Below are 26,423 nucleotides of genomic sequence, written 5' to 3' on the forward strand. Positions count from 1 at the left end.
ACCTTGGTGACAAACAGTAGCTGAAGGACCCTCCGTGTCTGGGAAGCAGTCTCATGACTTTGGAGTGTGCACGACCTCCTTGCTCCTGCCTTGGGGACTCCGCACTGCCTTTTCTTTTCTGTCTGAAACCCTTTCTCAAGAAGACTCTGTAGCCCTCGCCCTGCTCAGATGTCACCTCGTCACCCTGATGTATCATTCCTTCCTTTCTATTACTAGAAGAGAATCCCCACACAAGCAGGGACCTCATCTGTCTTGTTTTCTGTTCTGGAATGCCCTCACAGGGTGGGGCTCAATAAATAAGTATTGAATGAATGAATGAGCAAATGAATGAATGAATGAATGAATGAATGACTTTGGCAGAGAAGGCCCCAAAACAAAACATTTTCTCATCCTTCACCACTTCGTCCCTTTGTGTCCTCAAAACCCAGGTGCCTGGAAGCCCTCTGTTTTCTTCACATATCCATCTCCCCATGGTCCCATCAAGATGTTTATGGGTCCTAAGCATCATAGCCCCTTCATCCATGAAAACATATTAGACGTTATATCTTATGGTAATGTCGGTATAAAGATAAATATATTTTTCTATATGAAAATATTTCCTTCAACCGAAAAGTTTGTTTTTTTCTTCTGAATTTAATAGAAATTAAAACATTTTCAGGGGTCCCTAAAAGTACCATGAGCCTTGAGTGTGCCCACTTGGGTGTGCCTACCAGATGGAGGGACCCTGCATCCTTCTCTGAATCCCAAGCATCCTTGGTTCCTGGTTCCTGTGCCACGTTCTTTAGAGCTGAGGTGGCCAATACAGTAGCCAGGAGTCATGTGTGGCTATTTAAATTTAAATTAAATAAAATTACAAACTCAGTTCTTCAGTTGTACCAGCCACATTTCAAGTCCTTGATAGCTACAGATGGCTAGGGGCTCCCATCCTGGACGTCTCAGATATAGAACATCCCCACCATTGTAGGAAGTTCTTTTGGAGAATGCTGTTCTAAATAATTGGGTCCAGCTACACCAGCCCTCTCTGAGTCTCTCTTCTTGGAATATGGATCCCAGTTCTTGGATGACACTTAAATCCATCACCTATTAGGTGGGTGAACCTGGACAGAGCCTTCAAATTATCTGAGCATCAGTTTCTCATTTACAGAATGAGGGTCATAATAAGTGTCATAATAATGATGGTGATGTTGGTACAATAATTAACTTGCATTGAGTATATTCCAGTGCTGGCTGTTTGTCATGCATTGACTCGTTCAGCCTTCTCAGCAACTCCATGAGATTGGTACTTAGACCATATCCCTGGGACCAGAGAGGTGACATAACTGCCCAAGGTCACACAGCTGGTGAATGGGAGAGCTGGGATCGGAAACCAGGTCTATCTGACTTCAGAGCCCACTTTCTTCACTATCAATTCTACCCAGTGCAGCACCCCTTCCCTCAAAACCAAGTGCGATAATGCATGCAGATTTTTTTTAACTTAATGATTACATGCAGATGTGACGCATACTTTTTGTCATCAACAACAATATCAGACTACTAATGATGAAGGGACCCCCCCAGTCCCAGGTCTCTTTCCCCTATGACCTAAGTGAGCACTTCTTTGTCAGTCAGCTCTGCCTTCTAATTTCAGGCGTGGGCAGGCCCGGCCTTTGACAGCTCTCTTGAGGGCCTCTCAGTCTGCTGGTGGTTCGGGCTGCCATTTACCAAGCCATTATTGGTCCTAATAAGGTGTTCCTCTGCGTCTTTTCCTCCCTGCACATTCACCTATCGTATTATCTGTCTCCCCTGCAGCCCTGGGAAGTAGGTAGGAGTAGCTATTATTATCTTCAGTTTACAGACAGATAAAGTGAGGTTCAGAAGAGGTTCTGTGGCCTTTCCAAGGTCATACAACCCATCAAGGGCTCAAGCCACTGGCTCCTTTCCTGCTTATGTCCAGTTCTTTGACTGGTTTTGTTACAGGAGGACCCGGTAGGGGCTGCCTACAAACTAACAAGTGACTCAAGGGGTTCCTCCAAGTTTCTGAGAAGTAAATCAAGCCTCTCTCCCCACAGGGAATTCCAGTTAGCTTAATCCCATAGAGCTGCTCTTCCAGCCCCGTCCACACCAGAGTGGGAGTCTTGAATGGAAAAATCTCCTTTTTGATCTGATATAAGATCTCAGCATGTAGTTCTCCTCTGGTCCTGCTGCTTCTCAAAAATCTTTAGTGGCTCCCTCCTACTAAGAGGAAAAATAACTTCAGTAGCTAAAGACTTCATGACTAGCTGCTACCTAGAATGTCAATATTCTTTCACTAATGATTTTAATTCTGGTTCAAAGGCACAATCCCTCCTGTCCCTCCCTGTCTTTCAGCTATTGTCACAAGTAGAATATTCTTAGGATTCTTTCTTAAGAGGGAGCAGAAGCCAGCCCTAACACTGATGCCTGAGGCAGACACCATGGAGGGGAGGGGAGTGGGATCAGAAAATACTTACTGAGGGCACCCAAATCCACAGTCAGTTTACATTTGGATTTTGGGGGGAGTGTGGAAATTCTCTAATCCAGAAAAATTAATCCAGGGCCTCTTTTTTTCATGAAAGCCTCTCCAAACTTTAAATAATATCTCATCTCATTGCTTCTTCCTACAGCTTGGGAAATCCAGAGCACCCAGGGTCAGGAAGTCTGGCTGTGTGTTTTCAGTTTGGCCACCACCTTTCTGGGTGGTCTTGGGTGCGCTGTGCAAATCTCAGGGTCCCTTATCTGTGAAGTGGGAGTACAAGGGCAGAAGTGCTTCCTGGGAGTATTAGGTGACAACTAATGAATATCTGGGACAGGCTACGAAATGGGACGGTGTTGGGCCATGAGAGAGAATGTCCCCACTGGTCTGTGCCTGGGTACTTCTGGGAAGGACATGTGTGTGTGTGTGTATGTTGGGAGACGGGGTGGGATTCACTGCCAGACACAAAGCCTGACAGTTTGAAGAAATCTGGTAAAAGCTTCTTTAGTGGGAGTTTGATTTGACTTTGAATTCCTCCGAGAACATCTGATTCCCCATGGAAGGAACAGAATTAGTCACAGACTTCTAGAACTAAGGACTAAAGTCACTGCGCACGGGCCATTACAAATATAGATCATAGTGCATTAGAATCCTAGTGCATCCAACTGTGTGTCTTAGGGCTTTTTTATGACAGGACACGGGACACGGGAGTAGCAGAGCCCCAGCTTCTCAGATCTGGAGGGGCTCCTGGAGGCCATCTATCTAGTTATTCAAACCTGCGCTCCCCAGTGGGGGTGAGGGGAAAGCCTGTGGGCAGGGCCCTAGCCCTCAAAACCCCTGCTCCTAATAGTGTAGATCTGCTTTAATCTATTTACAATTTCATTAGGGAAAAAGAGATTCTGCCCCTGAAAGTGATAGAGGGGTTTGAAATCACGGGTCCATTCCAGCCCCTTCACACAACAGAGAGCACGTCATTTACAGAGGAGGAAAGAGGTTCACAGGGCTTAGGTGACTGACTTGACCAAGGCCACCAGGGAACAAATGACTTTTGACCCAGGTCTCCCAAGAGCCGGGATAGCCTGTCACAAGGACCACTGAGCAAGCATAAGTGAGTGTGCAAGCCTGATTCACAGCCAGAAGAAATCCATTCCTCACTTTGGGGGCTCTTTTAGGGGTTAGTAGAGACCACAGGCCTGCACAAGCCAAAGAATCATACCTGTATGAGTTGGAAAGGACTTTAGAGCTCTCGTCTCCCCCAAGGGCAAGAATCCCCCTAGAGGAGCACCATCCTTCACAGGTGGCCACCCAGACTCTGCCCACGCTCCTCAGTGATGAGGAGTTCTGTATTCTGAGACGACTCATTCCAGAATGGCACTGGAGGTCACTAACCAAAAGAACGAGGAAAGAGCTCAGAGCATTGCTCCTCCCACTTGTGCTTAGACTTTTTATCAGTGACTTGGATAATGACATGGATGTCACAACCACCAAGTTTCTGAATGCTGGAATCTAGATTCTTCCTTCTTTTCTTTTTTCTTTCTTTCTTTTTTTTTTTTTTTAAGATTTCATTTATTTATTTGACACAGAGAGAGAGAGAGAGATCACAAGCAGGCAGAAAGGCAGGCAAGCAGGTTCCCTGCTGAGCAGAGAGCCCAATGTGGGGCTCGAACCCATGACCCTGAGATCATGACCTGAGCCAAAGGCAGAGGCTTAACCCACTGAGCCACCCAGGCACCCTGGAATCCAGATTCTGAGAAGTCGGAGCAGTGAGTTGAAGCACAGGGTGAAATGCATCATGGTCTCATTAAAGCCCTACAGCCCTGAGTTGGAGGAAATCAGCTCATGAAGGACAGATTGGGGTGGTGTAATAATACATCGGAGAGTTTTCATTACCTACAAACTCAGCAGTCAGTAGTATGAGCTGGCTGCTAAAAGAAATAGTGCTTGGGGTAACATTTGTTGAAAACTGTGTCACATCTTATATTCAGCATTTATGTACATTAATTTCATTCTCAAAATAGTATTATGAAGGAGAGAAATGAAAATCAGACAGTAAGCCACTTGCTCAAGGTCATACAACCAGAAACTGTGTGCTATGAACCACTTTCTGCTGTCTTCCCTATCTGGGAGACAGGTCTGGGGATTTCCAAGGAGGCAGATTCGATTCAGACATATATTCTAAAAGGGTCCATTCATGAGCCCTCACCCTTGCACTTGCTCACACCTGTGCACCCACAAGCCCCATGGCTACCAACTTATTTGCTCATATCACATTCATTCTGTCAAGCAGGCACATACCATTAATGTATCCATGCAACTCTTCAAAAATTGCCACCTAAGTATGTGTGTGCTCTCTTGCAAGTGTGCACATTCACCCACATGCAGATTTTCCTCTGAGTCTGGGGAGCCAAGAACAGGAGGCCCCACCCCAGACAAGCGCCTGCTCGCAGCTTACCAGAACAGCCTGTGGCTGGGCCAGCAAGCTTAGACTCGACCAGAGACCAGAGGCTTCCTGCTCCGCTGAGGCACAGACTGGGCCTTCTCCAGAGGGTTCAGTGGACGCCACCCTCACCCCAGCCTTAAGCAGGCTTTGATTCTGCCTTGGCTTTGCAAACTAATAATAACTAATATTTACTGAGTTGTTTTCTATGGGCCAGGAGCTGTGCTAAGTCCATTAACAGGCATGATCTTCTTTATTTAGTCTTTATAAGGCCCTAGGAAAGCAGTATTCTTAATAGCCCCATCTTACAGATGAGAAAACAGAGGTTTGAGGAAGTTGACTTCCCCAAGGTTATGTAGTTGGCAAGCAACGGAGCTGGGACTTAACCCCAAAAGGTCAGATTCACAAAGATCCACAGTTTCTCTTTCTGGCAATGTGGTCTGGAGGAAAGAACCTGGCTCTGGTTCTTACCCTATGACTTTGGGCAAGTCCCTTTCTTTCTTTTTTCTTTTTCTTTTTCTTTTTTTAAAAGATTTTATTTGATTTATTTACTTGTCAGAGAGAGATTGAGAGCAAGCGCAAGCAGGGGGAGCAGTAGGCAGAGGGAGAGGGAGAAGCTGACTCCCTGCTGATCAAGGAGCTGGATGTGGGACTCGATCCCAGGACTCTGGAATCATGACACTTAACTGACTGCACCACCCAGGCATCCTGGACATGTCCTTTTCTTTTGGGGGAACTTCATATTCCAACTTCAGAAAGGAAAGGATAATCACTAATGGTTCTTTCCATTTTCATTCTGTCATTTGCTTTTCCTAAGTCCAGATCCTTCCTGTTTTCACCTATTGAGTAGGGTTATATACCAGGCACTGGGATTTCATGCATGAAGAAGATACACAAAACTCTTGTCTTCATGGAGCCCAGTGTCCAGTGCAGGAGACAGTCACTAAACAAATTAGCAAGAACATACTGGGTGGTGCTAAGTGCTATGGAGAAAATGGGGTGGTATAATAAAGAAGGGTTCTAGTAAGGAGGCTACATCAAACTGGGTGTTAGGATGTGACATTTGAGAGCTGACCCAGGAAGAAGGATAACAAGAAGGAGCCATCCACATGAGAATCTTAAGTAAAGAGAAACAGCAAGTGCAAAGGCCCTGAGGCAGACCCTAGTTTGGCATGTTTGTGGAGGAGAAAACCCATGTGGCTGCAGCTTGATGAACAATGGGGAGAGTGCTGGGAGGTATCATTAGAAAAGCAGACAGGCATGTGGACCCACATGGCCTTGTAGGTCATATTAAGGAGTTTAGATTTTAATCTGAATGCTCTGGGAAGCCACTGGAGAATTTTAAGAAGAGAAGTGATTTGAATTGATTTGTGTTTTCACAAGATGTTTCTTTAAAAAAAAATAGTTTATTTATTCATCTGAGAGAGAGAGAGGGAGAAAGCAAGCACAAGTGGGGGAGGGATGCAGAGGGAGAAGCAGACTCTGCGCTGAGCAGGGAGTCAGGACACAGGGCTCTATCCCAGGACCCTGGGATCATGACCTTACTCAAAGGCAGATGCTTAACTGACTGAGCCACCCAGGTGCCCCTCACAAGACATTTCAAAATAATGGTCCTAGGCTTTGGGCTGGGAGGGAAGCCCAGGAACCCAACATGCCTCTGCACCTTGCAAACCTGTTCATTTGCCCAGGCATGGTGCCAGGAAACAAATGTCCAGACACAGGCCCTTCCTCAGCAAACCACTCGCCTGGTCTGTGGGTCTTAAAGCTTGAACACAGCCCTGCTCACCAAACCGTCATCCATGGGTGCATTCTCTTTGCATCTTATCCCCTTCCAGGGAGACCCTGTCCCTGCTCCCTTCCCTAAGCTCATCTCTGCAAGGTGCCTGTGCAGAGGCTGAGTGGTGTGTCTTGTTGGGGCCTGCCCTATGAGGGTGCTGACCTGGTGAGCAGGAAGCTTTCTGCAAAGCAGGGCAGGGCGAGCAGGGAGGCTGTGCGCACCCTAGGCTCGCTGGGCTGCAGAGTGAGCAAACCTGGGACTGGAGTAAGAACTCATGTTTTCTTGGGGCTTCAACTTCCAATGCAATGTCGCCCTGGGGCGTTGGGGTCCATATGACTCAGAGGTCTATGCCCTCTTGCAGGAGACTGTGTTGGGGATGGGGTGAGTGGAATGGAGGGAATGTGGCTTTTGCATGGGGTCAACTCCATTGTGAGCTGCAGTGGTAAGTGATGGGGAAGAGTGGAGGGCAGGAAGGATGAGGAATAGACACCCCAAGTACAGAATCTGCCTCCATTCCTGCCCTCTCTTCTCTGAGGTGCTGGGCCTGGGGTGCCACCAATAGGATTTCAAGACACAGATAGTGGTGGGGAGGCTGGACGGAGTGGGCACAGTCAAATTCTTTTCTGTCACAGACTTGCAGGTCCCAAGTTAGGCAGACTTTTCCACTCCTGCCTCCCATGTTGGGATGCTCCCTGAGAGGTCTTAAAGAAGCTGCATTCAGCTCCCTCAGGACTCTGGAAAGACAAGGATGCAAGCCTCTCCTTTCCCCTCTTGCCCCGGGAGTTTAACTCTTCTTTGCCTTTGAAGAGTGAGGCAACTGGAAAAACAAGTCTTGCCCGTTTCATCCAGGAATGCTCTGCACAGCTGGCTGACAGCCACGAAGCTCCTTGGAGTCAAGACTCACGGGCAAGCCAGGCACAAGCCTGCTGTATGCAGTCTCATACTTTGCTTCTGGAAGGCCGAGTTTGGCAACCAAATTTTGTTCTCCCTTACTCCCCTTCTATCTTCTCCCTTTCCTTAACCCTGAGGTTGGACTTTTAACTCAGGCTGGACTTTAACCTAGGCTGGAGTTCATGGATGAGCTATGTGGGAAATGGCACGGGAGAGAATGGGAGCCACAGCAGGTCTTAGGGGGAGAAGTACTCATTCATGGCTACTTCAACAACCCCCAGGGACTAGTTCTTTCCTGGCTACCCACTATGTGAAATGGGGCAAGACTCGTTCCCCGCTCTGGGGGTCGATTTCCCCATCTATGCATGATTCAGGTGAGCACTCCATGTCTCAAAGTTCCATTGTAGCTCTGACGTTCCAGGAGATTTGAAGTTACAGGATGAGTCAGAATCAGGCCCTATCCAAAGGGACTAGTGGTGACACAGGGGCAGATAGGCCTGGGATAGGGGAAGCAGCCCTGACTTGTGATGCAAGGAGCCCCAAGTCTAATTCTTGCTTTGCCTCTATCTAGATGTTCAGGCCCTGGATGGGCCCCTTCCCTTTATGAAACTGAGTTTCCTATTACTAATAATAGCCAATATTAAGTTAAAACTTCTATGTCCCAGGCACCCAGCTGAGTCATTTCCCTTTATTTCATTTAATTTTCACAACAATCCAATGAGGTAGATAATATCCTTATCCCCATGCTAAAGAAGAGGAAATCAAGGCTCACAGAGGTTAAATAACCTGCCCAGAAAATCACCCAGCTAGTAAGTGGTGGAGCCGGGGCTGGCTGATGGCCAAGCAGCCTGATGCCAGGCCCACGATCTTGGTCACTTTGCTTTTCTGCAGCCCCTGCATGTGCTGACGCACCTCAGTTTGCCCAGACCTCAGCCTTGATGAGAGGGTCTTGTAGGAAGTACCTAGAGCCGGATTGCCAAGCTTAGGTCCTTGGAGGAAACTATTCCACCATCACTGGGGAGCCCTTGAAGGTTTTTTGGGAAAAGGAGTCAAGTGGTCAGGGTTGTATCTGCCAGGTACCCCTGAGAAAACACTTAAACTCATCTTCAAATATGGGGTTTCTCAACCTTGGCACTACTGACATTTTTTTTGTTGTGGGGGGCTGTCCTATGCGATGTAGGATGTTCAGCAGCACCCAACCTCTATCCACTAGATGTCAGTAGCTCCCCCTCCCCCACAAGCTGGGAGAGTCGAAAACATCTTCAGACATGGCCAGGTGTACCCTGAGGGGCAAAATCACCCCAGCTAAGAACCACAGCAGTAGGAGCCCTTTCTTTCCTAACTTACACCCTTCCTTTTTTTTTTTTTTTTTTTTTTTTTTTTTTAACCTAGGGCTTCGGGAGTTTTTCCATCATGATTATTGCCTTCTTGGGCTTTGTCATTTTCTTGCTCCATTGTACAACCTGTGAGAAGCCCCGAGAAGGGCTTGTCTCCTCCTCCACCTGGCGCTTCACACACACTCTCTATAATGCAACCATCTACGAAAACTCTGCCCCCAAGACCTACGTGGAAAGCTCTGTGAAAATGGGCATTTACTTGGCCGAGCCCCAATGGGCAGTGAGATACCGGATTATCTCTGGGGATGTGGCCAATGTGTTTAAAACAGAGGAATATGTGGTGGGCAACTTCTGCTTTCTGAGAATAAGGACAAAGAGCAGCAACACGGCCCTCCTGAACAGGGAGGTGCGAGACAGCTACACCCTCATCATCCAGGCCACAGAGAAGACCTTGGAGTTAGAAGCTTTGACTCGTGTGGTGGTCCACATCCTGGACCAGAATGACCTGAAGCCCCTCTTCTCCCCACCCTCATACCGAGTCACCATCTCTGAGGACATGTCCCTCAAGAGCCCCATCTGTAAGGTGACTGCCACAGATGCTGATCTGGGCCAGAATGCCCAGTTCTATTATGCCTTTAACACGAGGTCAGAGATGTTTGCCATCCATCCCACCAGTGGTGTGGTCACCTTGGCTGGGAAGCTTAATGTCACCTGGCGAGGGAGGTATGAGCTCCAGGTGCTGGCTATGGACCGCATGAGGAAAATCTCAGAGGGCAATGGCTTTGGTAATCTGGCTGCACTCATCATCCACGTGGAGCCTGCCCTCAGGAAGCCCCCAGCCATCATCTCGGTGGTGGTGGCTCCACCAGACAGCAGAGAGGATACCACCTATGCCACTGTGATGGTAGACGCAAACAGCTCAGGTGCTGAAGTGGACTCACTGGAAATTGTTGGTGGTGACCCTGGAAAGTACTTCAAAGCCATCAAGTCTTACACCCGCAGCAATGAGTTCAGTTTGGTGTCGGTCAAAGACATCAACTGGCTGGAGCACCTTCATGGATTCAACCTCAGCCTACAGGCCAGGAGTGGGAGCAGACCTTCTTTTTATTCCCAGATCAGGGGCTTTCACCTACCGCCTTCCAAACTAGCTTCCCTTAAGTTTGAGAAGGCTGTTTACAGAGTGCAGCTTAGTGAGGTCTCCCCTCCTGGGAGCCGTGTGGTGATGGTGAAAGTAACCCGAGCTTTCCCCAACCTGCAGTATGTTCTAAAGCCATCCTCAGAGAATGTGGGGTTTAGACTTAATGCTCGCACTGGACTCATCACCACCACAAAGCTCTTGGACTTCCATGACCGAGCCCACTACCAGCTGCACATCAGAACCTCACCAGGCCTGGCCTCCACCACTGTGGTCATCGATATTGTGGACTGTAACAACCATGCCCCCATCTTCAACAGGTCCTCCTATGATGGTACCTTTGATGAGAACATCCCACCAGGCACCAGCATTTTGACGGTTAGTGCCACAGACAAGGATCATGGAGAGAATGGATATGTCACCTATTCCATCACTCGTCCAAAAGCTGTGCCCTTTTCTATTGACCCTTACCTGGGGATCATCTCCACCTCCAAACCCATGGACTATGAGCTCATGAAAAGAATTTATACCTTCCGGGTACGGGCATCAGATTGGGGATCCCCATTTCGCCAAGAAAAGGAAGTGTCTATATCTCTTAGGCTCAAGAACTTGAATGACAACAAGCCTATGTTTGAGCAAGTCAACTGCACTGGGTCTATCCGTGAAGACTGGCCAGTAGGAAAATCTGTAATGACCGTGTCAGCTATAGATGTGGATGAGCTTCAGAACCTAAAATATGAGTTTGTGTCAGGCAATGAACTACAGTATTTTGATCTAAATCATTTCTCTGGAGTGATATCACTCAAACGCTCTTTTATGAATCATACTACAGGTCAACCCATCAACTACTTCCTGAAAATTACAGCCTCAGATGGGAAACACTATGCCTCGCCCACAACTTTGAATGTTACTGTAGTAAAAGACCCTCGTTTTGAAGTCCCTATAACATGTGATAAAACAGGAGTACTGACACATTTCACAAAGACCATCCTCCATTCTGTTGGGTTTCAGAACCAGGACTCCAATGATGAGGACTTCATTTCCTTAAGTGCATATCAGATCAATCACCATACCCCTCAGTTTGAGGACCATTTCCCACAGTCCATTGACATCCTTGAGCGGGTTCCTGTCAATACCTCCCTGGCCCGCCTGGCAGCCATTGACCCTGATACTGGCTATAATGGCAAACTGGTCTATGTGATTGCAGATGGCAATGATGAGGGCTGCTTTGACATGGAGCTGGAAACAGGGCTGCTCACTGTAGCTGCCCCTTTGGACTATGAAGCCACCAGTTTCTACATCCTCAATGTAACAGTGTATGACCTGGGCACTCCCCAGAAGTCCTCCTGGAAGCTGCTGACAGTGAATGTGAAAGACTGGAATGACAATGCACCCAGATTTCCTCCTGGTGGGTACCAGATAACCATCTCAGAGGACACAGAAGTTGGAACCACAATTGCAGAGTTGAAAGCAAAAGATGCTGACTCGGATGACAATGGGAGGGTTCGCTACACCCTGCTAAGCCCCACAGAGAAGTTCGCCCTTCATCCCCTCACTGGGGAACTGGCTGTCACAGAACACCTAGACCGGGAATCAGAACCACAATATATACTCAAGGTGGAGGCCAGGGATCAGCCCAGGAAGGGCCATCAGCTCTTCTCTGTCACTGACCTGATAATCACATTGGAAGATGCCAATGACAACTCTCCTCAATGCATCACAGAACTCAGCAGTCTGAAAGTTCCAGAGGATATGCCTCCAGGAACTATTCTAACATTTCTGGATGCCTCTGATCCTGACGTGGGCCCTGCGGGAGAAGTGCGTTACGTCCTGTTGGATGATGCCCACGGGACCTTCCATGTGGACCTGATGACTGGCGCACTCAGTCTGGAGAGAGAGCTGGATTTTGAGAGGCGGGCTGGATACAATCTGAGTTTGTGGGCCAGTGACAGTGGGAGACCCCTGGCCCGCAGGACCCTCTGCCACGTGGAAGTGATAGTCCTGGATGTAAATGAGAATCTCCACCCTCCTCGCTTTGCCTCCTTTGTGCACCAGGGTCAGGTGCAGGAAAATAGCCCCTCGGGCACCCAGGTGATGGTAGTGACTGCCCACGATGATGACAGTGGCTTGGATGGGGAGCTCCAGTACTTCCTGAGGGCTGGCACCAGTCTTTCAGCCTTTAGCATCAACCAAGACACAGGTACTGAAAGTGGGGTGGATGGGAATGCCAGGTGCTGGGAGACAATGGCCTAAAGAGATCAGGGGCTGTCCTGAAAGAAGGCAGGCTGCAGGCTAGAAAGAAAGGCAATAAATAGGGACTCTCCTTTTTGTCCCTTTTATTTTAAATTTATCTTTATCATACTGGAGATGTGTGTGTGTGTGTGTGTGTGTGTACGTTGAAGTCAAATCTCATTGGCATCTGTGTATACATTTATATACATACATATATTACATAGTACATATTATATATTATATATAACTATCATATATAACATATTATATGTATATGCCTATAGAGGTAATGCATCATGGTTATAAATTTTTATATATAATTTAAAAATGATTGTATTTTTTTGTGTCTCACTTCCCCAGATATAATCTTTATTAACAATTTGGTCTAAAAAAAAACAATTTGGTCTATAATCTTACAAATTTATCATCACTGCTTATTTTATTGTATGAGAAAAGAATACAAAAGACACTAAGTCTGCAATACTTTTTTCTCCATAACATCATACCAGAATATCTCCTATCTCAATACATATATTTTCCTTTCTTTTTAATAGCTGCATTTTATTATATCATATAGATGTCATATCTTTGATCGTATACTTTTGCTCACATGCATGAATCTCTATAGGAAAATCTCTTAAAAATGCAGTTGCTGGATCAATGGATAATGGATAATAATCTTCAGTGTTAATAGATAATTCCAAATTGCTCTCCAGAAAGGTGGTACCATCTTAGTTATTCCTTTTAAGCCTCATAGAAAATAAGTGCAATTCAACAAATACTGGCAAGCACCCTCTGCTTGTAAGGTTCTGGAGATAGGCACTTCAGGGGAGATCCCAGGTGAATGAAGGTAGGTCATTGGCCTTGAGGAGCTTACAATCTGATGGGCAGTTTATTTCCAGGGCGAAGGGTAGAGTGATGTGGTAGAAAGAGCATTAGACTGAGATTCAATGACAGAGCCAGCTCACTTGCTACATGATCTTGATCAAATCATATTCTTTCTCTGGGGCTCAACTCCCCACCTGAAAAGGCATGGGGTTCCTTCAGTTCAGACATGCTATGGCTGTGGACCTGGGCCCTGTCCTCTCACAAGTCCTTCCAGCTGAGTGTGACCCATGAGAACTTAGGGTGTAAGCCTCTTTTGCTTACTATTGGACCATGGACCTCTAGAACAGTGCTGGCCTATAGGAAGCAATTCGTGGAGTGAGTGAACTAATGGAAGATTCTGAAATCATTAAGATGCTGGAAAGGGGGACAGCTGTTTATTCATCAAATCTTTAACTCTTAAATTGGCACCTATAATACTTGAGACTTGAAGGAACAGGTTTAAGGACAATTGCCATGGGCCTGTTTTAGCAAAGAAAGGCTCTGAGAGCCTCTGCAAAAGGATATGAATTCCCCTGTTTGACTCAGCAGCTCCTACGTGACCTTGGCAGCAGTCCCCTTGTCTTGTGGAATTCCTATTTTCATAGTACCACTTGGGGACTATTAAGTAAGGTGATTTCTAAAGCTACTATGGGCTCTAAAATATTTTGGGTTTGGTGATCAACTGTCCCTAGGTATGATTCAGACTCTGGCACCCCTGGACCGAGAATTTGTGTCCTGCTACTGGCTGACAGTACTGGCAGTGGATAGGGGTTCCATACCTCTCTCTTCTGTAACTGAAGTCTACATTGAGGTTACGGATGTCAACGACAACCCACCCCAGATGTCCAGGCCTGTGTTCTACCCCTCCGTCCGGGAGGATGCACCCTTGCATACTTCTGTGCTTCAGCTGGATGCCCGGGACCCGGACTCCAGCTCCAAAGGGAAGCTGACCTTTAACATCACCAGTGGGAACAACATGGGATTCTTTACTATTCACCCTCTCACAGGTAAGAACGTCAGAAATCTGGGCGAATCGTGATCTCTACCACAGTGCTTTTCAAAGTTTGGTCCTAGACCAGCATCATCAGCAGCATCACCATTGACCTTGTTAGAAACTCAAATTCTGAGGCCCCACATTATACCTACTGACTCAGAACACAGGGCGGGGCCCAGAAATCCATATTTTATTTAAAAAATATCTAGGGGATTCTTATGTGTACTCAGTTTGAGAATCACTGGTCTACTAATTCTGTGTCTCTGGGAAAATAAGAATATGTTGGATTTCTTTCCTTGGGTCAAGCTGGGATATTTCACACCTGTGAGTGTTCCCAAACCCACCCCTTCCCTGAGTCACAGCCACAGACTGAATCTCTTAACCCTCGTTCTAAACTGATCTCAAGCCTGCCCACAAAGTGGTGGCAATGGAGGGCCACTTCAGCGGAGTCAACCGTCTCACAAACACCTATCCTTGGCTCAAGGCCACTGGGACAAGGACAGTGGATGGTTTAGAGGAATCCACAGGTCATGAGCTTGTAGCAGTGAGCCAGTCAGAGCTCACAGAGGTGTTTTATTTGGCCTGTGCAAGTTTTAAGCAATGACTTTTCAAGTTGTTGCCAACACTTAAAAATTAGAAAATTCCATAAAACACGCCAGATTTCTGGTTGTTCATAAAAAAACAGGCAATCTGGCCACACTGACCCCATATTTGCACAGGGCTGCAACTGGCTGGAGCCAACAGCAGCTTCCAGTGCAGATCAGGTGCATGTCCTCCCGTTCCTACAGTTGCCTCACTCCCTGTTGTACTATTCCCAGCCTGCTCCCCGAATCTATGCTATCTGCCTGGCTCCTGTTGGTGTTGGAATTTGGGAGCTAGCTCTCACTACTGTGTATGTGTCTCCAAGGCCACATCTTTCTCCTAGAGGATGAACAACCATCCTGTAGCAGAGGAGGCTGATGCTTCTTCCTCTGAACTCAAGATCCTATTCTCTGGCTGCAACAATTCACTTTTTTATTTTTAAAGATTTATTTATTTATTTGAGAGAGAGAGGGAGCGAGCACACGAGGGGCCAAGGAGGGGAGAGAGGGAAAGAGAGAGAGAATCTCAAGCAGACTCCCTGCTGAGCACAGAGCTCAACTTAGGGCTCCATCCCATGACCCTGATATCATGACCTGAACCAAAATCAAGAGTTGGATGCTCAACAGACTGAGCCACCCAGGTGTCCCTCCAATAATTGGATCTTGGAGGGACAGAACCCTGGTGAGATTGGAGGAGGTGGAAAGGGAGAAAACTAGTCTCCCATCTTTCAGACAAAAGGAAGCAAAGGGGCATGAGCCTGGAAGTCCTGGAACAGACAGTGGTGGAGGACATGAGTGTCTTTGCACAGCGACATTAACTTTTGACCTCTGGGAACGGATTAGTCCTTTTAGAAGGACCGTTTCACCCTGGAAAATAGGCCCAAGTTGGCTCTCTACCTGGGCCCATCCTGTCCCTCCCCTTTCAGAAAAAAGAAGAGATCTCTCACCTAAGGCACTGGCTTCTCAACATCTTCCAAATCCCTACTCTGTTTACTGTCAACAGTTCCTTGACACAGGGTCTGGCAAAATGCCCTAGAGAGCAGAGATATTCTTAGTCTTCCCGCAGTTGAGGAGAAGAAATTTTACCCAGCATGAACATTTAAAAATAAAATAATTAAGTCAACAATGGAGCCCCCAGTCCACCCTTCTTACCGCCATTATATTGTTCCACTTCCTTGCTTGGATACCTTGGATGGTTTCCCTACATTCCTAAGATAAAGTCAGATCCTAACATGTCTCACACACTTGGGTCTGACATGGCCCGTGCTGACCTTTTGGGCTTTATCCTGCCTTTCTCTATCCTGCCACACTCTGGTTTCAGCCATGTAACCTATTTCAGTCCACATGGCCTTTGCTCATGTTGTACTTTCTTCCGGAAGTTTCTTCTCCTCTCCTTTTGTCTGGCTAACTTCTGCTCTTCTCTCAGATCCTAGCCCAGCTGTTCTTTCTTGAGAGGAGTTTTTCCTGACACTATCATACATCTCCTAGCACCATCCACCCCTTTCTTCTTTAAACACTTACCACATACAACATTATGTTCATTTGTGTGATTATTCCATTAATTATCCCTGTCCTCCACTAAACTTCAAAGGCTTTCTAGAAAAGGAACCTTGACTGTTTTTGCCCTCTATCATATCTTCAGTGCCTGGCACACAGTAGGACCTCAACAAATAAGACAGAAATGAATGAATCTCTGCCAGCATCTACAATCTCTAGGGAAGTGAGAGTTTCACACATTCGTTCAGCAACTGTTTAAAGGTGTCTATCCTTATGAAGCATTTAAACTATGTGCTATGTTGAGATGCGAAGATAAGGAAACACAGTTCGGGCATTCCACCCATCATGAGCATGAAGATCTGGGTATAAAAAACTGAAGGAGCCAGTGCAAAGGAGCCCTGTTGTAAGATACGTGTAGACATGGTGCCGCGACTGCTCAGAGGAGAGAGGGAGATGCTCGGTGTGGTGCAGTAGCAATGACTGCATGAAGCAGGGGTGGGCATGCTGAGTGGAAGGTGGGGGAGGACTGACAGGCAGCAGTCTGCGAGGACCCCTGGGCAGGGAGAGCCACCGAAGCAATAGCCAGTAGGGAGGATGAGCCAGCAAGTAGGTCAGTTGTCTAAAGGCAGATCCCATTCCCCCACTTACTCACTGTAAGATCTCGGGACAGTTACTCAGCTGCTCTTTGCCTGAGTTTTCCCACCAGTCAAGTGCAGAGGATAATGGCCCCCTCTCAAGTGGTTGCGAAGATTAGATGAGTTAATTGAGAGAGAGAGAGAGAGAAAGAGCTTGGAAGAACAACACACAAGAACTCCATGAGTGTTGGCTGTTAGGATCCTGAGGGAAAGGGAGCTGGGCAAGTGGTTAGGGGTAAGACCTAGATGGTGGTGGGTCAGGTAAATGGTGTAGAAGAATCTGGAATTGATCAGAAGTGGAATTGACAGTGGTTGGAAAATCAATGGATAAGGAAAAGTCAAAGATGTGCCTAAGATGGGTGATGGGAAACATCTGTTTGGAGAGGAGAAATGACGAAGCCTACCTCATGCCAGGAAGGGCACTCAGTTGGCCCTCACACAGCCCTGTGGGTGGCTCTGCCATGTCCTCATTCTACATGGTGCTTCCTGGGAATCCTGACACTGACCTCAGAGAGGGGGATGAGGCTGACAACAGAGGCAATGACCCAGAAGCCACAGGCAGCAATTACAGGGACACTGGCTCTTAGAAGGTCAGGGGATGTGGTGGTGAGAGAAAGGAGAGAAAGACGAAAAATCAGAGAGACAGAGAAAAAATGTGTGAGATTCAGAGAGGGAAACAGGGGAAGGGAGAGCGGCAGAGAGGGGTAGGGAAAAGAGAAGGAGGATGGTGAGGGAGAAACAGAGAGAGAGAGACAGGAAGGAAAGGGGCAAGAGGGAATGGAGAGAGAGAAGGTGCAGGAGGAAAGCCAGCAGGGAGCCAGAGGGAAGGTTTACCAGCTGAGGCCCTCTCGTCCCTGCACTATTCCTGGGGGCCCCCTAGATCCTGGGTCCTTCCTTGTCAGGCCCCTCATCTTGGGGATAAGCTGGGTGGGGTCACCTGGGACAACAGTCACACTGTCCCAGCGGAATGTATCTTTCTTCCCTGACTGGAAGGGCCTCTGGCTGTGGGGCTTTCCAGAAACCTTCTCTGCACCCCTGCCCCCATGCCTGCCTGCAGCAGGGAAGAAAGAGTCCCACGGAGACTGCTCAGAAGAGAGAGGGAGTTTGATTCTACCGGTGACTTGGTTCTATTGCAAAAGGCAAGAACACTTACCTAACAGAGGTCGCTCCTCCTGTGCGCTCCCATTTCTAGCACTGGAGGCTCCACCCCAACAGCTCTCCCCTCCCCTCTCCTCACTGAGCCCACATCCCCACACTTCATTACTCCATCATTTAACTGCCTAAACAAGAGAAAAAAACTTACTGAAAGTTTCAGATGACCCCCTGACCTCTACCTGCTCTGCTTTCTTTTAAGAGACCTTCCCTACCCAGCCCCGACCGCTCTGTCTGTGGGCTTGGATGCCCCTCCTGCATAACCTCCATCTTGACTTCCCTGATGCCTGCAGAGAATCTTCGTTCCTTTGTGGCCTCAGGTGGCCTCAGTTTATAGCCGTAGTGACTCAGAAAATTAAAACTAGACTTACAGATAACCAAATCCACCTTCCTTAATTTACAGGCAAGCTGAGAGGAGCCCAGAGGACACAAGCTGCCTCCCCTTCCCCCCATAGTACATTGCACACGGCATCCCCACTAATGGTGAAAGCAGGACATAGGTGGGAACCTCCACTGATCCCATTGTCTCTGCTGTACTCTCCCACTTCCTCACTTCCCTTTCTTCTCCAGAGTCCCATTCCTCTGTAATGTCCTTATTCTCCAAAGACCAGAAAAATTCTGCCCTAGGATTTGATGTATCTGCGAACTCACTCCCGGGAAAGTGGCCTGGGGAGCCGTTTGCTCAGGTCTCCGTCCTTCCACCTCTCCCCCAGGTCTCCTATCCACCGCCCGGCAGCTGGACAGAGAGAACAAGGATGAACATATCCTGGAGGTGAGTAATGGTGTGAACTCATTCACTGGATTCAAAAACCTCCTGACGGAGTCCAAGCGGAAGCTGAGCCAGGCCCTGAGGCCACACGCGTGTCTCCAGGCACTGTGGCTGACGAGGGCCCTGGGATCAGGGTAGAGGAGTTTCTTTGGCTGAGTCTTGCCCTGGTTGGTGGCAACGACTCTCAGGGGCTTCCCTGGCTCTCCAGCACTGGGAAGGGAAGGAATCTGAAACCATGTCTGGACTGGGCAGGAAGCACTGATTGATTAGTAAAGCCTGCAGTGAGTGCTGGAAGAGGGAGTGGTACACACGTGCTATGTACTTGTTGAGTCTGGTTTCCAGCCCATCCCTATAGCCAGAGAGAGAGAGAGAGAGTCACCCCAGGTCAAGTACTAGGGCAGTAGCTGAGCCCTGATGAAAACCCAGACCTTTGTTCTCTAGAGCTGTGGGTTCTAGGATGTTTCTAAAATCACGTAAACATCCCTGGGGCCCAATCCAACAGGTGGAGTCAGTAAATCAGAGAAGAGGGGAGTAAATCGGAAGGAATCTAGTTATACCCCTTTTGGAGCCACCCGTAACTGATTAACAGGCATCTCTTTCAGTCTTAAAGACATCGGGTGGGAGGGACACACATTCTTCTGCAGAATTGAAATAAATTGGCCTTCTGTGCTCCCAGGTCTGCACATTCCCTTTGTCAGAAATAGGTAATATTAGTAAGCAGCTGCTAAATGGCCTTTTGGGACTGAGGCATTCTCCCTAGTTCAGTAGAGGTATTTCTCTTTAGACACCAAAATATTTTAAAAATTCAGAACCACTTAGAGTGGAAATGTCCTATCTTGTAGGATGCCCCTGAGGCTATTGATACGTGGGACGATTTGCCCCTACATGTAATAGCCCCTGATTCTGAAGTTGTCTTGGTGCCTTTTCTCTCCCTCTGGATTTCATTTCATGCATCGGTCCACATGTCTGACTCAAAAGGTACCACCCACTCCTTCATAAACATCTTCTCATTTGTTTTTTTCTAACCTCCAGTAACTTAAGGAAACCGGAGAACAAAGCTCATGAGAATTACAAGCAAATAAAAAGTAAATGGTCTCCAAGAAATGGCCCATGGGCCTCCTGAGTAAAGAGCACCAGCCTCTCTCTAGAGCCTCTGTGGCTTTGTTTTCTTCCAATTCTTTCTGGCTTTCCTGTGGGTGAGATTACCGGAGAGCTGGGTTCCAAGTAGGTGAAGTTATGATAATAAAAATCACAAGCATATACCAACGAACAGACTGACTACTATTTTCAGGCCGTGGAAGGGAGGGGCGGTGGTAGGGTTGCAGTGGGTGGAGATGCATACTCATGCTTTGCATTTGGCGATTCATACCCTATTCTGTCCCTAGGTGACTGTGCTGGACAACGGGGAGCCCTCCTTAAAGTCCACCTCCAGGGTGGTGGTACGCGTCTTAGATGTCAATGACAACCCCCCTGTGTTCTCGCACAAGCTCTTCAATGTCCGCCTTCCAGAGAGGCTGAGCCCGGCCACCCCTGGGCCCGTGTACAGGCTGGTGGCTTCAGACCCCGATGAGGGTCTCAATGGCAGGGTCACCTACAGTATCGAGGAGAGTGATGAAGGGAGCTTCAGTATCGACCCAGCCACAGGCATGGTGTCATCCAGCAGCACCTTCACAGCTGGAGAATACAACATCCTCACGGTGAGGAGGGGATGGAGGCCAGAGAGGGGGGACTGTCATATCTGCTAAGGGTTTTTTTTGAGGATGCAGGAGGAGGGAAACAGCCATCAGGCATGGTGAAGGTAGATATTTCCTTCCCTGGCTTTCTCTGAGAGAAATGGGAGCCCTGACATCGGCCAAAGCATCAGAATTCTGGGCCTTTCTCTTTGAAGGCAGTAAGGTTCTTGCCTGGGAAATCTGCTCTATTCTTAGAGGTAAGGATTTTGGTGAGGGTAGCATAGACTTTGGATGTAAGCCTGGGTTCCAAGCCTAGCTCTGCCCTTTTGCACCTGTGTGACTTTGGACAAGTCCTTGAGCCTCTTTGAACTTTGTTTTATCATCTGTAAAATGGGGATAAGAACATTTTCCTTGTAGGGAGCCATCATAACAAGTGGCTAGGACAGGGACTATCATGGCTGATAGCCTGAATCCAACCCCAGCCTCATTGCTGGCCAGGCAGCTGATCCCAGGCAGCTGAATGCATTTCCTCCTGCTAAAGGGAGATATAATGGTACCTCTCTTAGGACTGTCATGAGAATGAAATTAGATAGAGCACGTATTTCTCTTAGAGCAGGGCAAGATACTAGTGAGAGCTCCATAAATTCCATTTAGTTTATGTATATGGTTGGTAGGAAGGGCCCCATATGCCAAGGGCAGCTTGAGAATTAGCACACAGTAAGGCTTCAGTTAATGGTGGCTCTGATATTTTTTCACTATGCATGAAGTTCTTGGGCACAGGTTATTTGTTTAGTTCCCCACTGTGCCTGTTCACAGTGAGCCTTCAACTGTGTGGTGAATGAATGGAAGAGTGGCTAAAAGCCCAGCTCCACCAGTCACAGGGTGCTCTGTCTCTCGGCTGACCACCCAGGTCTTCTTATTTCTTGGCCCCAACCCTACAGACAAAGCCTCAATTTCAGGTCTGGCTTCTTTTCAGATCAAAGCAACAGACAGTGGGCAGCCACCACTCTCAGCCAGTGTCCGGCTACACATCGAGTGGATCCCCCAGCCCCGGTCCTCCTCCATACCACTGGCCTTTGACGAGCCCCACTACAGTTTCACAGTCATGGAGACTGACCCTGTGAACCACATGGTGGGCGTCATCAGTGTGGAGGGCCGACCGGGTCTCTTCTGGTTCAACATCTCCGGTGAGAGCCCTAGGAGGGCCAGCCTCTCCCATCCTTATAGCCCAGCCCTGCTATGAGTAGCACAGTCCTTCTGAGCACTTTCATTCAGGTCATGCTCCCTTGCAGTCCCTCCTCTGGCTACGAGTAGTGACTGTCTCTTCCCTTATTCTCTGGGCCAGGAGGTGAGCAGAAGCAGCACTTCTGCCAAACTTGCCTTCCACGCTAGCTATGATCTCAGTGAGAGCCTCCATGGCCTCACTGGTACCCCCTCCCCGACCAGCCCCAGTTGGACAGAGCCTCAGTTACTCCAAGGGCCTGGGAGACTTGGGAGAAAGCACAAATCTTGTGTTTCCTCTCCTGTCTCAATGTGAGATCCATGTAGAGCTGACATCATTCACCAGGAGCCTGACGACTGCGGTACCCTGGGGCCATGCTCAATATTCTAATCCCAGGTTCCATCCTCACAATCATGGGGATGTGTCCATTCTCTTTATAGGAGACACTTGGGTCCAAGCTCTCATGGTCTTCTCTGCAATTCCTTTGAAGACTTGTTAAATAATATCTGGGGAGAGGAGAATCACAGACCCCTTAGGGACTCTGATGAATTGTTTGGGAATCTAATGAATGCTCAGGCCCTCTTCCCAGAAAGATGTGCATGTGCGCGCACACACACACGTTTGCATACAAATATAAGGGTTTATAGATTCTCTGAAACCCAGCCAGGGATTACAGGTTAAGAAACTCTTAGGGTTTCAGGACCACATGAACTATGGAGTCCTATTATAGAGACTCCCAGCCTGGTTCAGAGATTAAATGTACACCAGTCCCAAGCTTTTTGACCTGGATCTAATTTCAATTCTTTTTTTTTTTTTAAGATTTTATTTATTTATTTGACAGAGAGAGAGAGATCACAAGTAGTCAGAGAGGCAGGCAGAAGGGGAGGGGGAAGCAGGCTCCCCGCTGAGTAGAGAGCCCTATGCGAGGCTCGATCCCAGGACCCTGAGATCATGACCTGAGCCGAAGGCAGAGGCTTAACCCACTGAGCCACCCAGGTGCCCCTAATTTCAATTCTGATTCACTATTCTTGTTTGGCTTTTTTTTTTCCCTTTGTACGAAATTAACACATGTACTCCGTAGATCATTTAGGAAACATCAATGAGTGCGAGAAGAAAATTAAAATCACTCAAACTCCCACCAGTCAGAAGATAATCCACAGCTAAAATGTTGATGTCTTTCTGTTTCGTCATTTTTCTTTACACACACATACACACACACACACACACACACACGTACTTAGTATTATATTAAAGTATTGTTTTATAACCTTTTAAAATATAAGGGAATATATTTCCATGCCACTAAACAGATCTCTATTTAGACATTTCTATTTAGACATTCTAGTAGACATTTAAATAACTGAATGTTAATTCTATATTTTAGATTCGTATAGTTTATGAAATTAATTCCCTCTTGTTGAACAGAGTTAGTTTCATTCTTTTCTGTGTATGGGCACCTTTAAACTCTGCAAACTGTCCTATAAGCCATGAGGTAGAGCTCCAGTACTCCTGCCCGCTTCAGTCCGGGCAGCAGAAGACGTTCTATGGAAAACACTGGACTTCCTCTGGCACTCATTAGTCCTCATACATTTACCTTTTTCTGTATCATTACTTAGATCTTAAAAAATTGGACAATAACTTGACAGGACCTACTACCACCTCCTCTCAATCTGCCGGCCGAGTCCCTGGGCACTACTACTGCCTCCATCACTGAGGGTGTGTGCTTTCCCCCCTGCTCCCACTCCAGGTGGTGACAAGGACATGGACTTTGATATTGAGAAGACCACAGGCAGCATTGTCATTGCCAAGCCTCTTGACACAAGGAGGAGGTCAAACTATAACTTGACCGTGGAGGTGACCGATGGGTCCCACACCATTGCCACTCAGGTGAGAAGCCTCCCCAGGGACTCCTGAGCTGAGACCGGTTGGGAGGCCTCCTTGGTTGGGATGAAGCTACAGAAGGCTTGCAGTGGATGTGGTGTATCTCAGAGGGCACTGAATTTGGAATCAAGGTTTTGCCCTCCATTCTTACCTAATACACTTTCTACTTCTGTGCTCTTGGGACAATTCTCGTTTCCACTGTGGATCTCTGTATAATGAAGGGCTTTGTCTAAATGAGCAGTTTTCAATTTAAGATAGAGTTCTATAGGGGCTACCATGGGTATGAGAAATGATGGTCAGTGGGTTCCTGGATTTCTACCATGGCTTCAGCCTGAGTTTTACCTATTAAAGATGTTGGAATTTCATAAAAAATTTCACTTGAAGAAAAAGGCTCTTTGAACCAGAATTTTGTTTTTGAAAACCACTAGACTGCATGTTATTTCAAAGCTTTGTGATTTTGAAACCCTATCATTCATTCAACAAATATTTATAGAGTGACAGCTGTGTGCCAGGCACTATGCGAGGCACAGATGATATGGTGAAGAACCAGACAGAAAGACAAGGTCCTAGAGCTTACGGTCTACCTTCACTCTCATTCTCCTCCCTAGGTCTACATCTTCATGATTGCCAATGTTAATCACCATCGGCCCCAGTTTCTGGAGGCTCATTATGAAGTCAGAGTTCCCCAGGACACACTGCCTGGGGTGGAGCTCCTCCGAGTCCAGGCCACGGATCCAGACAAGGGCAAGGGCCTCATCTACACCATACATGGCAGCCAAGACCCGGGAAGTGCCAGTCTCTTCCAGCTGGACCCAAGCAGTGGTGTCCTGGTAACAGTGGGGAAGTTGGACTTGGGCTCGGGCCCCTCCCATCACACGCTGACAGTTATGGTGGGTAAACTGAGAAATCCGGGAAGATGCACTTGCATGTGGATATTGGGGGTGGACACACACAGAAGCATGTTGAAGGTTCCCTTTCCCCTGATGAGCACTGATGCTCATGATGATCTATGACATGAGATGTGATATTTCACAGCCAGCCAGGGGCACCTGCCATAAGGGATGCCTGAGAGTAAAGAAGAGGGGAGAGCTGCCAAGGAAGCACATGCAATGCAACCCCAATGCAATGCAACTCTGGGCTCACTCCAAATACTCCCCAATAGTTCTCTCCCTGCTCCATGACTGCATGACCACAACGGGGGCTGACATCGTGTCAGAGGTGGGGGACGGTCCCCCACCTCCCACAACAAGCACTGGGGTGAGGAAGTGAGGTGTGCAGGGCACAACATGGTAGAAGGACTCACTTTCAGGGTTCTGTGTCTATGATTTTGTGACCCTGAGAGGGAACCTCCCTCAACCTACACCCCATGTGCCTCATGTGTCTCACTGGGTCTCAGCCCTGACCCGGCCCACTTCTCTCATCTTACACCTGGGGCCCACAGAGGGACAAAAACTTGCTCACCATCATACAGTTCTTTATGATGGAACCAGAATCAAAGCCAGCCTCCCTGACTCAAGTTGCAGGGTTTGATGTGCTAGTTTATCATCCTCTGGGCACATAAATATACAATAAAGGCTCTGAAAAATCCCACAGCAAAGAAAACTTTAACTTCATTTAATTCAGTGCCTCCTAAATTTAGTCACCCATAGAATTCCCCCCCCCCCCCCACCGCGTAACATGTTAACATCTTGAGGAACTAATAGTCTCTGAGACCCAATTTGGAAAATACTGTTTCTGTGCTTATTTCTGCCTTTCTCCTAAAGTGGGATTATCCATGAAAATCGCTAAGCCTAATAATCACTAATTTACAAATTTATTTTTTAAAAAAGAGCATAAATGAGAGCAAAATTTAAAAGAACACAGAGAGTTACAATTACATGTATTTCCCACCAGCATTCTATTTCATTGACCTTAATTTAACCCTGCCTCCTCCCATTCCATTTGCTGCTCATGGCATTATCCCCTTGGGCCCATAGGTCCGAGACCAGGAGATGCCAATCAAGAGGAACTTTGTGTGGGTGTCCATTTATGTGGAGGATGGAAACCTCCACCCACCCCACTTCACCCAGCTCCACTATGAGGCAAGCGTTCCTGACACCACGGCCCCTGGCACAGAGCTGCTACAGGTCCGAGCCATGGATGGTGACCGGGGAGCCAATGCTGAGGTCCACTACTCCCTCCTCAAAGGTGAGAGGCTTGGCCATGAGTCCAGAGCATGAGGGAAGAGTCTATGGCAATAAGAAAAAGCCCCAGGGGCATCAATTTGCCGGTAGATCAAATGCCAGGTTCTCTAAGCTGTGGCAAATACCATTTCTAGAGCATTCTCTGGGATTATTATAACCTAACTTAATGTACTTCTGAAGATGGTAAGAATAATAGCTAAGGGACTACTTAAGTTATGGAAGAATTTATATACGTATTATATAAATTCACCAACAACCGTATTTGTAAAGGATGCTTATGAAGTCCACGCAACATTTTTTTTAAAAGATTTTATTTATTTATTTGACAGACAGAGATCACAAGTAGGCAGAGAGGTAGGCAAAGAGAGAGAGGGAGAAGCAGGCTCCCTGCCGAGCAGAGAGCCCGATGCGGGGCTCGATCCCAGGACCCTGGGATCACGACCGGAGCTGAAGGCAGAGGCCCAACCCATTGAGCCATCCAGGTGCCCCCACGCAACATTTTAAAATGTAGTATCTGTGCCTTTATGACAGAAAGGACCTATAAATACCTTATAAAATGTATGGCACAGTTTTAGGAATTACATTTAGGAGTAACATTTTCTGTTACGTCTGTATCATTTTCGTATCTGTTATATGGGTTTCCCCTCTCAAAAATGGGAACAATATTTCCTGTGCCAGAAAGTCTTTGTA

The 26,423-nt window shown here is 47.4% G+C and overlaps 1 protein-coding gene across 1 annotated transcript in view; it reads left to right on the top strand.

Annotated features, from left to right (window-relative positions):
• Nucleotides 1–8,988: 8,988 nt before the first annotated feature.
• FAT2 (FAT atypical cadherin 2) overlaps nt 8,989–26,423 on the top strand; it is a gene marked incomplete at its 5' end in the record, with an annotated part of 59,008 nt that continues 41,573 nt past the window's right edge. The window contains 8 exons of the mRNA XM_080804457.1: nt 8,989–12,247; nt 13,839–14,153; nt 18,719–18,777; nt 20,160–20,471; nt 21,424–21,634; nt 23,417–23,556; nt 24,159–24,440; nt 25,527–25,737. Coding sequence (XP_080660583.1) covers nt 8,989–12,247; nt 13,839–14,153; nt 18,719–18,777; nt 20,160–20,471; nt 21,424–21,634; nt 23,417–23,556; nt 24,159–24,440; nt 25,527–25,737 — 4,789 coding nt within the window. The remainder of the gene's footprint in view (nt 12,248–13,838; nt 14,154–18,718; nt 18,778–20,159; nt 20,472–21,423; nt 21,635–23,416; nt 23,557–24,158; nt 24,441–25,526; nt 25,738–26,423) is intronic.

The sequence above is a fragment of the Martes martes genome (genome assembly GCF_963455335.1).
Source record: "Martes martes genome assembly, chromosome: 5".
Lineage (NCBI taxonomy): Eukaryota > Metazoa > Chordata > Mammalia > Carnivora > Mustelidae > Martes > Martes martes.